This window comes from Schistocerca nitens, chromosome 4 (genome assembly GCF_023898315.1).
Source record: "Schistocerca nitens isolate TAMUIC-IGC-003100 chromosome 4, iqSchNite1.1, whole genome shotgun sequence".
NCBI classification, from domain to species: Eukaryota; Metazoa; Arthropoda; class Insecta; order Orthoptera; family Acrididae; genus Schistocerca; species Schistocerca nitens.
The window spans coordinates 536,307,468-536,324,017 of record NC_064617.1 but is presented as its reverse complement, the minus strand read 5'-3'; the positions used below and the strand labels follow the sequence as shown (position 1 = coordinate 536,324,017).

At 39.8% G+C, this 16,550-nt stretch overlaps 1 protein-coding gene across 1 annotated transcript in view; it reads right to left on the bottom strand.

Moving 5' to 3' along the window:
• LOC126252420 (low-density lipoprotein receptor-related protein 4) overlaps positions 1–16,550 on the bottom strand; it is an 827,262-nt gene that overhangs the window by 54,104 nt on the left and 756,608 nt on the right. Inside the window, exons 25-26 of the mRNA XM_049953310.1 lie at positions 3,627–3,820; positions 1,828–2,131 (exon numbers count right to left, since the gene is read on the bottom strand). Coding sequence (XP_049809267.1) covers positions 1,828–2,131; positions 3,627–3,820 — 498 coding nt within the window. The remainder of the gene's footprint in view (positions 1–1,827; positions 2,132–3,626; positions 3,821–16,550) is intronic.

The following is a 16,550-nucleotide window of genomic DNA, read 5'->3' as shown; positions in this document are numbered from 1 at the left end:
TTTGTTCATTTCAACATGACTGGTCCTGTCAAGAAGCTGATAACTGCAGATAAAATGATGTTTTTTTGGAGCAAATGAAAAGGTATTGGAACTGCCTGTAAGCTGGTATGGAGAGAGGTGGCTGAGTTGTGACAAGTGGCTTTGACAAACATAATCAGACAACTTTGCTCTTTACCCAGTAACCTTTTCTTTCCTGTGAAGCTTGTAGTCTTTTAACACAGGAGCAGCAGATGGTTTTCTTTATCGCAGCATATTCCCTTTGGCGACATGGACTGCACTGGATGTAAATGGACTTACTAACCCATACATATTCGTCATCATGAAATAAAAAAATAAAGCATGTAATCAGATGTCTTGGCAGACATTTTGTTGTGATGTCTGAGATACAGACATGGATAAATCATTTTAGGTTGAAGACTGTGGAACTGTGGTGGGTTTTGTACTTAAAATGTTTTTCATTACTTTGGAGAGAATGGCAAACTGGCGAACTAGTATCAGTGTATTAGAGAGGTATGCTTTACATTAACATTTTCATCAACAAGTGATGGTAGATATGTCCACTGCTGGTGCCTGTGTGAATGCATCTACTTTTAATGTATCTGTAGCAAACACACAATAGTCTCTATTTTCAGCTGGATGCTTTTCTGAACTATTAATGCACAACAATGTGCTCCAGGACAAATTTCCTGCTATTGGCATGATCTATACTTGTGAGTATAATGTGACCTTTATTCAGGCCCTTCTACCATGAATGGGATTGCAATATACAAGTCTGCTTCCACACATGCCTTGACACATTCAGGTACGATAGTAGAGTTAAATATCAAAATAAAGGCACCAGACTTCTCCAGTTGTCTTTCTATTCCTTTCAGTCTGCATATTATATTTGTAACACCATCATCTGTGTCCACCCTCACCATAACTATCTAGGTTTACAAGCATGATATTTCGCATCACACATCTTGCCTCAGATTAAATGCAAATAAGATACAGAAAGTTCTGGCAGATTTAATGTGGTAGCTGCTACAGCAGTAAAAGGTAGACTAGGAGAGAGACATTACTTATCTCTAGGAGAAATTTGACTCTATTCTGTATCAATTCACAAAAGTGTCTTCTTTGTGTCCATCCAACAATGATTATGCTTTGAAACAATATTATTTATCTTCAGTCAAATATTTGGAAAAGACTACTCAGGAGGACTAACTTCTTGAGTCGTTGGGGGTTAATTATTAACTGTGGTACACCCATTCCATTGCAATATTTTGGTTTTGAACTTAAAGGTTCCAAGTCAGACTTCATTAGTAGTTGGGGAATTATATGTCTCAAGTAGCTGGGTAACTACAGGTATACACAAACAGTGCAATGCTTTCCTGGGTAAGCCTGATAAAATTTGATTCAGGCACATATCGAGACACATTCACTGTTTGATGCTCAACAGTGCTCACTGAACCATGCCCAGAGTTTATGATAATAGAACACTGGTGGTGTTGAGCAGCAGCCAATTAAGGATGCCCAAACTAGCTGAGCTTAATGCAGAGAGCAACTTGAGATGGAGGAACTTTTCTCATTTTACCAGCGTCTGTTTTACTTGTCTTGGTAAGTACTAGGAGGGACAGCAGGAAATGATGAAAAGTACATTTATTTTGTTTGTGTCAGCATACAGTGTTACTTCATTCAAATGATAAAATTTTAAATTATTTGATACACAATATGCACACAAAATTAGACACACATGTAATAAATCTGATTTACCTTAATACAGCATCCGATCAAATCTCGTTTACTTATTTGTACCTCGATGTTTTCAAAAACTGCTTATGTACTAACCTGCACAGATCTTATGTCCATCAGCCCTTCCAACTTCTCTCTAATTTTAACATTTCCAGAGCCTGTTAGCTTGTCAGCTCGATGTAAGGCCTCAGTCTCCCAATCTGTCCAATATATATGTGACCCCATGATCACTAATCCATATGGATGGGGGACATCGCTAACAATGACACGTCTATCATTGCCATCTAGATCTGAACTTTCAATGGTATTGAGTTTTCCATCATTCCAGTATAGACGATTTTCTGGACGATCTATTGCAAGGCCATTTGGCCATATTAGTCCCTCTGATATCAATGTCTTCCTGAAAGAAATAGTTCCTCTTGTCATTGACTGTTGTTGATGAGCTTTCAAAGAGGCATAATTTTCAAAAGCAAGAAAGAAAGAGACAGCAAAACATTTTTTTCCTAAAAGAGAATAATGACTGAAATTTTATGAAAAAAGTGTTCTAATGGCTTAGACTAAAATATGAATATAAAATTGTAAAATTTCTATGTAGTAAATGCTGTAGTTTTAAAGAGTACAAAGATTTCTGACTATTCATTTAGTCTTATTCTGACAACTATGAACAATTTTTAATTTCTTTGCATTGTTTCATGATGGGTGTAAATTCTAAGAGTCATCACATTCTCTGGCACTTCTGAAGCTGTTTCCAATCCATCTTTTGTGGTGTGCCAATAGGATCAGTTTAAACTATGATTGTTCATTATGGCAGTTTGAGGATATTACTGACAATAAAACAAAAATGTAGAATATTCATCATTTTTAGCAGCCACTGAGCAGAAAATGCTCCACTATCTTCACACTTACAGCACACAGTCTATTTATGTTAAAATGAAAGCAGAAGACTATGTGAACACGACTGTGTACTGCTGGCATTTGGAGTACTAACATTATAATCTTAAGCTTTTGAAACAATGTGTTCAGTTTACTTTGAGGAAAATAGACATACCGGTATACCTTTCCATATCCCCACTCCCCTCACATTTTCACACCATAATATCTAAATCTGAAGAACAACACCCAATGAAATCTAAAGCCTGGAAGAGTAGTTGGAGAAGAGGGGTAGGAGGTTTGAGTCCAAAGTAGTTCACATCTCATTATACACTGCTAGTATAACATGTGAAGAATTGGTTAGGGCAATCTCATGAAGTAAATTTCTGACATTTGTGTATCATTCTTTAGAACAACAACAACTACTACTACTACTACAACTACTACTACTAACTTCTGAAACAAACAGATTTTTTTTATTTTTCTGTCTGTCAACTGTACATATAAACTTCAAATATATTTGTAAATATATATTGTCCCATAGCAAATTAAAAGTACATTTAAAATGACACAACTGAAATACTATCTTTTCCTTTTGCCTGTAAGGAACACCCTGTGTCAAAAGTGTTCTTAACAATTAAAAAGCTGTACAGATTACTATGAACATTCTACATCAGATTCATGGCACAAAAAATTTACTGCACTGAATTTGCAGCAGCATTAGAAGGACAAACTCCACATACGCAATGAAGAATTTTCTTTGTAATCATTGTGTGTGTGTGTGTGTGTGTGTGTGTCATGCAAATATCTGGACCTTCTCTTACATAACTGTCAGGCTGCTGAACTATATGACAAAGGTGGTTAGTGAAAACAGTAAATACTATAATCAAAATATCCACGGGTGTACTGCCGGTCTACAGTGCCCGTTGGACACTGTAGACCGGCAGTACACCTGTGGATATTTTGATTATCAAATACGCCGGGAGAAACTCACAGTAAATACTATGAATTTTATATGAGGATACCTGTTCCTTCCATCCATGTCAGCTTGTTCTATTCTGGCATTCTTGCCCCAATCGGACCAGTACATAAGACCTCTACTATAATGAAGTGTTATGGCTCTAGGAGATTCCAGCCCTGACCACACTAGCACTTTTCGGTTACGCCCATCTAGTTCCGCTACTTCTATGCTATTGCGGCCTGCATCAGTCCAGTATATCTGCAATAAAGAAAACAAATAAAATGCTATATCATAAATGCTTCAAACATTAGGCTCATACAATGGAAGTCTGCAAAAAATTGAATCCCAGACACAAAAGAATTTGAATAATTAGATATTTTTTTTGCCACTAAAAATCTGATCCATGTAATTCTTTGTTCACAAAAAGACACTACATCTATATAGTGCAATCAATCATTCTTTGCTTATTTAATCAAGAGTCTCTTTTATCTTGCTGTAGTCTTGGAAACAGCACATGACCAATGATTTTCCATGTGTACTCGCCATATCATCACAGATTACAACAGATTTTCTTACATCTACACAAGACATACACCTGCCCCCCCCTCCCCCCCCCCCCCCACCCCTGGCACACACAAACTCCCAAGTAGTTTGTTTTTTACACTTTTATCTCCTGGAGTACATCAAATACAAATTTTCCTTTTATGCTTTCAATTTTTGCATTTTGTTTTCACATTTCTCTAGATCAATCCTTAATGTTTTATAAAAAGTTATGTATCTCATTTTTTTTAAGTTACATCACAAATGCTTCTAACATTGGACTCACAGAATGTAATTCTGCAAGACTAAGTGAATCCTGTTCAAAGAAAGTAGCAGGTGTGTCGAGCATTCTGTTAGAAAGAGATGGAAAATACTTTTCAGTGGCGTATTTATGCTTTTTTCCCCTCCGTTCCACAGCACATGATGCAGGAGTTCTCTCCTCTGGCTAATAACATTGGCATATGCTCATATTGGGACATTGTTCCTGCTTCTAACAATCTCTTGATAAATGAAACTGTTGCTATAATTTGTTAACATAATACGTGTGTTTGCATTATGTAACACATAATGAACTCATCATTCCTTCACTAGCATGAAAATCAATGCTAAATGTTCTATGCATGCCTCAAAGTGCACACAACAGACAATACTGCCAGAATGATGCAGATGGCTGGTGCATCATGTTGTACACTGCCCCTTGCTACTGCACATCACCCTGATATGATTTAACACTGGCACTGTGGTCTTACTGTGCACACTGTTGTACTATCATTTTGAAACCACATTTCTGTGGGAAATCTACAGCACAACAGTCAACTTGCTCATTTATCTGCACTTTAAACTAGACAAGGGTGGGGTACAAAAATCATATGATTTCTTTATAAATAACTTGGTCTGTTTGCAAGATACAATTGATATGCATATAAAGAAAACAAGATATATGCATGCAGTCAAGCACAAGAACACTAATGGTTAGATGTGGAAGAACTGAAGATAAAATTCAGAAGATGTTACCCACCATTTCTGATACATACTCTGAGCCACCATCAACAATTATCCATTACACTTTCTAACAAGGGGACAGTCCAAACTGACATGTCAAAACCAGCCCTCAAATTTTTTATACTGAAAGAATATGCTGACAGAAACACAATGCCAGACTTTTAGCTTTTAAAACACATTGCAAGCTTTTTTTTAATTTTTTTTATTTTTTTATTTTTTTAATTTTTATTTTTATTATTTTTTTTTTTTTTTAATGTTCAAGTTTGCCATATTCATAGCTTGCCAGGTGGCTGGAGGAAAGTACACCCCCACTGTGGCTCTAGTACACAGTGCATGCAAACGATGGCAGGCAGACATCCTTGGCTAACGGTATATCAGTAAACAGATAACACGGCACATTGTGATCATAATTTGTAAGGCAAATTTCACTTTTATTTGATGGTTTCTTTGATACAATTGTTCACAGTTACTGTTTGAATTTGCAACTCATTTAATATCTGTAATAATTAGCAGTTGCCTTAGTGGTATCGCCAAATGTTAACAATGGATAAAAAAGCTAAATGTTAACAATGGATATAAAATTGAATTACTTTTCTTTGTGATTCCTTCATACAGTATATGTTTGTTAATAGCATCTGTCTTTGTGCAGCTTCCGGAGTTTCACAGTAATGTGGAATCCAATTATGTCTTCAACCTTGCAAAGATGAACTATGAAGAATGTAATATGCAACTGAAATCACCTACTTCTTCTGAAGACCTACATGTGTGTTACTTATTAGCTAATTTGTTAGACGTTCATTCAAATGATGTTGACATTTTGTTAAAAATTGTGGGAACATTTAGAAGAAAAACTAAGTATCTTCCAAGCCCAAAGGAAATTTGTACAGCAACAGCTTTCACTGACAAAAGGCTGCAAACTTTTTGGTTAAACATAGAAGGGAGAAAACACTTAAACTTAAGCAGTGTGCAAAGCCGGTTTCATCTTGTAAAACCAAAACATAAACTGTATAAATGGAAGAAAGATTTACATGAAGTATGACATATGCACCAAAAAGAAAATCACAAAAGTGTGAAAGGAAACCTATTTGAAATATTTAGAACTGCTTGTGAGACTAAATGCAGCTTTACCAAGGAAGATCTATGAGACTGCAGTTCTGAATTGCAAGTGGCATGAAAATTACTGATTTCCAGGCTCCTTCGACCTTATTAAACAGATTCAGAGAATTATTCAGAAACGGAAGTCGTAAAAGTATGAAGTTTATCTCGAGTAAACTTGCAGAGATGTCTCTAATAGGTAATACTATAGAAAAATTCATATCTAACATGAAGATGAAGCTTCTTGCTATCTCCTAAAATGTTGTGTATAAATTCAATTAGTCAGGTTTTGTGCATGATCTGTGTGCCAACTGCATTGCTGTTCCCACGGTTTTATATTTGTCTTCAGGAACATCAAAGCAAATTAGAACCAAAAACTTAAAAATGGTCCATTTACTTGTAAAACCTTGTAATCAACGTAGCACGATCTGGAAAAATGGGAGATAATCATTTTCCAAAATGTCTTCCTCCCATTTGCATAAAATAATTCATAGCTTTTGTTGGACTATTGGCCTGGACATTATGACACTCCAATCTTTAGGAGGACAATGAGAAGACTATTAGTGCAATTTGGATTCCACCCAGAACCAATAGTGTGATCCAGCCTCTTGATAAAAAAATTTTCAACAGTGTAAAGCAGTTTTCAGAAAATTGTCAGACAATACAATTTCCAATAGCTCTTTGTTATTTCAGGTTTTTCAGTGGAACAGTTAGTTAGTTTGAATCGCCACATTCTACAAATTTGATCAGGTATGCCCAGTACTCAGTACAATTTCAAGCACTTGCATGCAGTAAAATGTGGTAATGCACAGACATATATGGGTCTGTGAGTTACTGCTTGTTGAAATGCTCATTGCCAATTAAAATGTGCCTTTTTTGAAGTGAAAATTTATGTTAAGTAAGAAAAATCTACATTTTTTTGGGTTGAGGAAACCAAACAAAGAATATGTTTGGCAACACTGCCTCAAGCAGGCTGCTTGAATTTGCCACGTGACGAACTGATTGGCTAACTCCAATGGTAAATGCCTCAGAAATGGTGCAATGTATGAAATTTTTTTCTTAACAATTATTTCTCAGCATAACATTCCCTGCAACACCCTTACATGCTTTTCACACTGTTTCTGACCACCCTTTATATAGATGTACAAGGTGAACTAGAGCAAAAAGCCTGTTGGCTATCATATGATTATGTGACTTTCACTAAGCAGTTAGTGGGCAAATGCTAACAATGAATTTTGGGACTTTGTAGTTCTATGTGCTATGCGAGATTATACTTGAGAAAGACAGAATGATACATATACACAATAAAAAAGAGACATGTAACTGCAATAGAAAATATTAATGTTTAAATAGTTATTGGTGAAGAAACTTTGATCTAAGTGTGAATTAGATGAAAAGCAATATTTTTACAATGTAGTAACAGGGTTGCCGCAAGTTCCTCCAAGTGAAATTCCCTAATATTTCCCTGATTTCCAGGTAAGTTTTAGAATTTTCCATTACAAATTGTTTAGCATTTTTTCCTGACAAATTTTGAGATCTCAACAGTAAGTTATGATGTATGCCGACAGTCTGTCTTTGCAGCTATGGTACAAGAAACAATAGTGCAAATGAGGAAATCTAAAAAACTTGCAAGCAGATGGCGTTCCTTGATGTGAGTAAAAATCTTAGCTACTAACATCAACATCTTTTGTAATGAACTGTGTTTAGATGGAGAAAGCAAGCCAAAAAGTATATGTGTTTCATTAAGACCACTGATGTTGTTTTATTTCAATAAAACGAAGCACATTTGGTGAAAAAGATACGCATATTCTTGGAGTTGCAAGACAGATTTAAAATACCTTCACTGATTTCAGAAAAAAACCTAAGGAAAAAGTAGATCTCTTGAAAGAAGTGCATAGGGCAAGGAAGAATTGCATAAATCAACACTGTAGGTGACTGCCAATAAAATGTTGGTTCTACTATGTTCATTACTGTCCATTATTATGCACTGTGTTTATCTATTATTTAAAGGTATTGTGTAATTCTTCTTTTGAGAAATATATAAGTACATATATGAGTATGCCAGCAACTGACACAACTTTTGTCTCCTTATCGTCCATACTATCTAACATATAAACTACTTTTGAAGTGCCAAAATGTACTAGAACAAATAAAATGTCCATAAAACACCAGACTGTACAATGTACTTGCAGTGAGACAGTCGCAATTCCTGAAATGCATTGCCCAGTTGCAATTCCCGAAATTCATTGCTGAGGCTTGATTGATTAATTGTTAGCATTTATGGGACCAAACAGTGAGAGCATCACTCCTGTGATTCTGAAGTTACTCACAGAAGAAAGAGCATCCGCTAAAAGTGGATGGATCCAGTCAGGGGAGTCAAATTATAAAATAATGAAATTAAAACCCACACAGAAAAGGCATAAAAGGTGAGACCAAATCTAAAAACTGCAAGGCGGTCTATCCATGAGGGTCAAGCAAAACAGTACACCTGAAAATAAAAATCACTTTCACGGAGGAAACTGAGGACCACTTCAACCATCCGTGAATCATCTGCTAATAATAAAATTAAGAATTCAGGAAGACTAAACTGAGCAGGAATGGCCAAAAGAAGGGGAAATTCCACCACTATGTGGGATACTGTCAGCCTGGCTCCACAACCGCATTATGGTGGTGGTTTGTTACGCAGGAGGAAACAATGGGTGAGCCTGGTATTATCAATGCATAGACGGCATAAAACAGTAGACTCCTTCTGAGAGGAGCAGAAGGAAGAGCACCAAACTGCAGTAGACTCCTTAATTGTGTGAAGTTTATTGCTATGAGCAGATGCTACTGAGTGGGAGCTGCACCAGGTGCAAAAATTGTCAACGTACAATGCCGGGGTAACCACACGTCCAACAGGTTACAAGTCCATTGATGGCTATGAGGAAGAGTGTGACACCCTGTGCGGTACCTTTCTTCTGAATCTGAGGGGCACTGAGTGAAGTGACAACTCGAACCTGGAAGAGCCGGTGAGATAAAAACTCATGGAAAGAATTCAGAAGGGGGCCACGGAAGTGCCAGTCATGGAGGGTAACTAAACTTTGATGGCACCAAGCCATGTAGTATGCCTACGTAGGTCAAAGAAGACTGAAATGAGGTGCTGGCGGTTAGTAAAAGCCTTTCAGAAGGTTGTTTCCAATCTGAGTAAATGGGCAGTTGGTGAGTGTCCTGCCCAGAAGTCACACTGATACAGGGCGGAAGGCCCCGAGGATCGAATACCCACCATAATCTGAAGCAAACTATCCTCTCGAGTGGTTTACAATGGACATTTGTCAGGCTAATTGGATAGTAGTGTACCACGCAAGATCATGGGCATGTAAATGAACATATCAAAATGTTGAGACTGTCACAAATTAAACAAGAAAAAATAGAGGATGCAAATGATGAGGACTTGGTAGATGGTAACAGTTATGTGAACGAATCAGTTGATATGTTTGATTGACCACAAATAAGGAAAGAACCGAAAGAAGCATATGAGGTAGAGTCAGAGCTCAAAAATTTGGTAGAACAAGAAAGTAGACAACCATTAAGTGTGATTGACTGTTTAAAAATGTTGTCTAATCAAGTGAAAACACAAAAGATGTCATCGGATCAAATGGAAACACAAATCAGAGGTCTTGACAACTGAATTGCAACCCAAGGTAGCAATCTTGAAAGCCAGCTTAAAATACAGGTTTGCCATCTCAAAAGTCAAATGACGTTTCATAACACAAAATTAAGTCAACAGATTGAACAGGTAGACCAAAAAGTAGGTACTTTAAGTTTTACTGTCACTGAAATGAAAAATGGAATTAATTACAAAAATGAAAAATGAGCATGGGTAATATGCCAGGACAAATTAATGATATTAATGAAATGTTTGATGTTGAAATCATTAACATCTAAAAAATAGAACCTTTGGTAGTGACGAAAGTGGATGAAAAAACTTTTGGTCTGAAAACTGAAATAGTTGGCGAGTGCAAGAACGAAATCTCACATTTGAGAAGAACAGTTTCAGATACCAAAAAAATTTTAAGTAAACAAGTTGTTGATGCATACAGAAGTGTGATCAAAACATTTCGCAAATTCAAGTAAAAATTTCTGACCTCGAATGTAAAATACGAGACAGGCGTGGTGTCATTATTAACGGAACACCTCTTACCAAATTGTTGGAAGGTGAGGAAAGGTTTGATCCCATCACGAAAAATAATGGATGGCATCCGTTAAATTTCGTAAAAAATTACGAAAGAATTTTTTTCTGATTGTTTATCTGATCAGGAAAAGATAAACATGATGATTTGTGCCTTGGCAGGTGATGCCAAGCATGGGGGAATTAATCTGAATACTGAACAAATAACTTTTCATGAATTTAAACAAAAATTCAAAGAAGAATACTGGTCTGAACAAAAGCAGAATTGCTTATGCTGAGAGTTTATCACAGCTAAACTCCATGTTAATATGGGCAGGAATTCTTTAAGAGATTTCTGTGAGTACTGGTACTGGAAGTTGACACACTTAAGAAGTAGACGATTAGAATCAGAAATTATCTGGGAACTGTGGAAAAATCCCCCAGAAGATTCTAAAACAGGGCCGGCCAGAAATTCTGCACGTGTGCGGTGCTCTTGCACATGTGCAACTTCCGGGTCACAGCGTGCAAGCCGCAGCCGTCAGCGTACAGGTAGTGCATGTTTCTACACACAGATGTCGCTCCTGTGTTACACAAAGTGCGTCATCGACACCTCGTATGTATATAACAATCTGGGCTGTATCTGTAAGATCTGTTGCTTCATCGAGCGCAACGGAGAAAGCAACAAAGTATTTAGCCTTATTTATTAGCTGCCTGTGCAGATCGCCGGCCATAGCACTGATACGTCTTGTCACTGTTTGGATACACTGATTTCTTGAAACCTGCTAACCTTCGTGGGACACACAAGTTCTGCAGCATCAATCAGACACATTTTCACAAACTCCCCTTCGGAAAAGGGTTTCCCATATTGTGCAATTCTTAATGTGATTTTAAAACTTGCTCGCAGTGAAGATTTAGTGTGGTTGTCACTCTGGAAAATTGAAAACAGTACATTGTACAGTGTACAGTAAAACAGACATAAATGTAACACAAGAAACTAAGAGTTCAAGAAGTATCAGTTACTTTGACGTACAGTAAAATCGAGTTGATGTGTCTCATCCATTTTCTGAAGGACATTTAATTTTGCTTGCCATTCTTCACTGTTGAGTACACTACACTCGTCTTTGTGATATGTATTGTAATTCTTTCAATTGAAAACTTACACTGGACGCCTATTATTCGGCGGCACAGCAAATACTGTGAGTTTTCACCAACGGCAACAAAAAAGAATTGCAGTTCCCAGTCATTTTTAACGACCGAGAACATAGATCTCCCGTCCTTTGCTTTTTCACAGTACTTGCCATTTCTCAGTACTTCGATGTTAAGGTTACGGTCACCAGGGGTAAACGAGACTGGATATGTTGCGCTCTTGCTTGTACCACAGGGAAGTGGAGCCGCCGCCGTGCATTTAGGACACATGTCTAATAACAGATGTCGCTGTCGCACACATGCGCACATGTGCAGCACTTCCGCACGTCTGCACACTGTGCAGCGTTTGGCCGGCCCTGTTCTAAAAGATACGTAGGAAACAGCCAGCGAAGCTTCTTAGCAGTCTTAGAAAGGATAAAAGATGAAGACCACTGGCAAGGAAACAGGGATAACTGCCAGAATAATTCTAACGGTAACATCTGTAATCATAATGAACAAAAAGGCAACGATGGTTATCACATCAAGGTGATTCAAAGAGGTAGAGGTAAGGGAAGAGGGAGAGGAAACTCTGTCAGTCGAGGTAGAGGTTTTTCCATACGAAATGCACACCAGAGCGATATGGAAAACTGAATACCACTGATGTTGAAGGTCTAACTGACACGGAAAGAAATTACTGGCCAGACGAAGTAACTTTTACCAAAATAATCACTGAATAATGAAACAGGAAATTGTTCGCACGGTAAAGTGCGATGCAACACCTACAACAGGTGCATTTTATGGTGATTTCCTGATAGCAGGCGGCAGGCACAGCATTAGCAAACTTATAAACTATCAGAGAGCAACGACCTGTGCTGTTCCAAGAGAAGCTGTGTATGAGGTGGCAGAACAGAATGTAAATGTCACAGTAGATAGAAGTGAAACCACTACGGCAAATAATAGTTCCATAGTTGAGGAAACAGAGGAAGAATTCATAGACACATGAGAAGGCACGAGTAGCAGTACAAATAGTAATGTAACTGCTGAAAAAGAGCTTTCAGAGGTGACAAAATCATGTGTGCAGATGGACAATCTGTATAGGGGTCTCACACAATGCAAATAGGAGGATTTTAAAAAAGCATATGTGACCAAAAAGTTAGCTGAAGGTAGGAGAGATAATAGGGACATCGATAAGGTGACGTGACCCAAAAATAAGGAGGAAATAAAAAGCACAGCACAATGTTCATGTGCAGCCAATAAAAAGGTAGTTATGGATACAAGGATGTTGGAGGACAAAATCCTCAGCATTAATGGTGAAATAACCTCTGTTAATGATTTTCAAACAGTACAAACTGCTATCAAAATGCAGGAATTTGAAGCCTATGAAAATACAGACAATTGTCTATGTGATCTAGAAGACATGAAGATTATACGAAGTATGAAATAATTGTGGATGTTATTAGAGCTGATGAGGATGACGGCTCATCACAAGAAAACTGCAGGCCTCAATTAAGATTTGATGAGAAGTCAAAATATGAACTTAATACCTGTCTTAGAAAGGCTTTCATGTTAGAACAACAAAGTGAAATAGAATGGTCAGATCTGGATGACTGCTCGGAAGACAAAGATTTTGGTATACCTGAAACCAATGTAGATGCAACTAACTGCAACATTGTACCAACCAATGAGGATGTTTCCAAACAAAATTCTGACGTCATTACCCAACAAACAAACAAAGAAACACCTGATGATACAATACCATTTCAATGAAGAGTTCAAGTAATTAAAAACTTTTAACTCAAGAAACTGAAGAAACCACCTGACATAGGTGATCTGCAAGGGAAATAGGAAGGTTATGTAGAACCTATTGCCACCTTAACTAACAAGCATGGGGCATATTTGTGCTGTGGTTGTCCACTTCATACATCGTAGCACCTACTGCATCGGCTTCCCACTTCATGTCCAACCAACGTGGGATGCATGCATCACAGGGCATATATTCACCAGGAAAACCTACGTCGTCTGTGTTGTCAACACAAATATTTAGCGGAAGCCACAACACAACACAACACCAGGTCTCCACTAATGGCCGCCAGGGACCGCTACCCATTCACAAAGCCTGCAGAACAGCTTCACCAGAGGTTGCTAGTCCAGGAACTACTTTGATATGCCAGGCACATGATCACAAATAGTCCCAGCAGATACATGTACCAAACAGGCTTCATAGGGTGGCGCACTCCCAGCAAAGGGGAGTTCAATGCACCACCTGGAAGCATACAGAGCTGCCACCCTAGCTGGCTGATCTCTTGCAGACAGACTTGGCACAGTTGACAAACATCTTGACATTGTAGAATTGTTTTATTGTGATCTCTCCCTGTGAAGAGACTGGTCTTTTCTATTATTATTTGTTATTTTATATTTGGGATGATCTGCAGTTGGAAGCGAGTCTGTTGTTTTTTTGGAGATTGTATTATTGTTTCATTTTGATGAGTCCAATAAATTGTTTTCGGACTTGTGCTAGTGCAGATTTTTCTGTGGCAACAAGTTGGTTTAAGAGTTTCCCCGCATCTGCTCGGTTGTTGTCTGCTATGGCAGATGGTATTCCAGGTGTTGATGAACCCTCAGCGCGAGTCGAAGCACTGTTGGAAAGTGTGCAACAAATGAACAAGCTCAGTATTCAGTGTTTACAGGCAATGTCCACCCCCCCTCCCCTCTGTGGGATGCCTATGCAGGGGTCCAACACAGCTTGCCCATTTCAGGGGCGCCATGCTGCACCCCCTGCATTTCCCAAGTTCAACAAATCCGTTGAGACTTGGGGCAGCTACGTGGCTCGTCTGGAGCAACACTTTATTGCTCATGATGTCACTGACATTCAGCGTTGTGCTCAGTGGTGACATTCGGCGTTGTGCATTTTTTCTTGCCTGTGTGGGCTCAGAGGTGTATCACCTTCTGCAACAGTTGCATCCCGAAGCAGAACCTCATGCTCTCTCCAACGAGGTATTGACTTCTAGTCTACTGGATTGTTTTGACTCTCAGGTCCTCATGGTGGCAGCATGTCAGAAGTTCTGTTGACAGAAGCTTCCTGCGCAGTCATACAGGGAATGGGTTGCTACACTGCAAGGTCTCTCCTGTGAGTGTCATTTTTTCTGATGCAACCCCCATTGCAAGCAGTCTTATGGTTTGGCACTCATTCGTGATATGATTCTTGTCCATGCCTCTGATGATCCCTTATGGACTGATATTCTGAAGCTGAAAGATCCATCTTTAGACACCTGTCTATCCATTATATGTGCTCATGAGCAGTCACATTTTGCTCTGCTTCCATGCTGCAGTCCCCGGTGCAGGTCTTCACCGCCCGCCCCCTCGCCCCCTGCAATGCCAATTCACATCACTGCAGCCACCACAGCAGCACCAGAGGCCCCCTCCTGAGGCCGCGCCTGCCCTCCAGGACCAGGGCAGCGGCTACAGCAGCAGCAGCAGCTGCGGCGGCAGCGACAACAGTTTCCTTCCTGTAGTCAATGCTTTGTCACACTTCAGAGGCAAGATTGAGGCTTCCAGAGGGTGACCTGTTCAGCCTGCAGAAAGCGGGGTCACAAAGCCGAGGTCTGTCAGTTGTCATTGTTAATGGCCATGGACCACACTGCTTTGGGCGCCTCCAACTCTGTGGTGTATGAGATGGACCCACTACTGCCAATTACCTTCTTTCAGTCGGTTTTTCCGCAATGACGGAAGGGATCACTCTGACTGTGCAGTTGGACGGCACTCCTCTCCTTTTTCAAATGGATACGGGGTCCTCCACCACCATCATCGATGGGGTTTCCCACCGTCAGTTGGGTTCACTGCCGCTTCTCCCATTCCATACTTTCCTGAAGAGCTACAGCAACGATGTCATCCAACTGCAGGGGTTGTTCTTGGCTCGGGTCCAGTACTTCACTCACGATGTCACAGCCCAAGTTTTGTTTCTCGCCACCCCCGAGGCCATCAACTTATTTGGAATGGATCTTTATCCCTTACTGAGCCTCAAGATACATGAGTCGGTCCCGGCCGTTCAGTCATTGTTGGCAGACTATCACTTGCCGCAGCTTCTGGATAACTTACCATACGTGTTCTCTGACACATCTCTGAGGGTCTCCAGGTCGAAGCCCATATCAAACCCCTCCATTTGGTGGTCCCAAAGTTCCACAAGGCTTGCTCGGTACCATTCACCCTCCACGAGAAACTACAGCAGGAACTTCATCACCTACAGGCTGAGGACATCCTGACCCTGGTCCACCACAGTCATTGGGCTACACTCATAATGGTCCTTGAGAAGCCAAATGGATCTCCTTACGTTTGTGGGGATTTTAAGGCCACTGTCAATGCTCAGTCTGTTATTGACTCCTATTCCATATTCAGGGTTGAAGACACCCTGCCTAGGTTGGCTGGCAGCAAGGTGTTTGCCAAAATTGACCTGCGGGAACCTACCTCCAGTTGACTTTGGACGAGTCCTGTTCAGGTCACCAGTACTCCAGCCACCTTCCGGTGCTATTTGGAAACATTGACAAAAGACATTTTGGGGGACAGCTAAATACCTTGATGACATCTAAGTTGCTGGCGTGTCTCCACCCCGGACTTGGCCTGTAACATCCGGTGCCTCTTACATGTTCTTCAGGTTGCCAGCTTATGTTGCAACAAGGAGAAATATTTGTGTGTGTGTGTGTGTGTGTGTGTGTGTGTGTGCGTGTGTGTGTGTGTTCCTCTGGCAACCTACCTCAGCCATGTCGTTTTATCCCACATGCCACAGCTCTGGCGGAACCCCTTCACTGCCTCCTCTGTAAGAATGTTACCTGGGACTGGTCGCTGGCTTGTGATAGGGCGTTCTGCCACCTAAAGTCTTCTCTCCTAACACCAGCTTGCATTGTCCCTTATGACCCCACCTTGGCTGCCAATGCAGCAGACTATGGCGTGAGGGCCATCTTGTCTCACATCATCAATGGAGTCGAGTGCCAGGTGGCCTTTGTCACCAATCCACTATCCTTGGCTCAGTGTAGCTACAGCCAAATTGAGAAGGATGCCTTGGCCATCATCTTTGGGTTTAAGAAA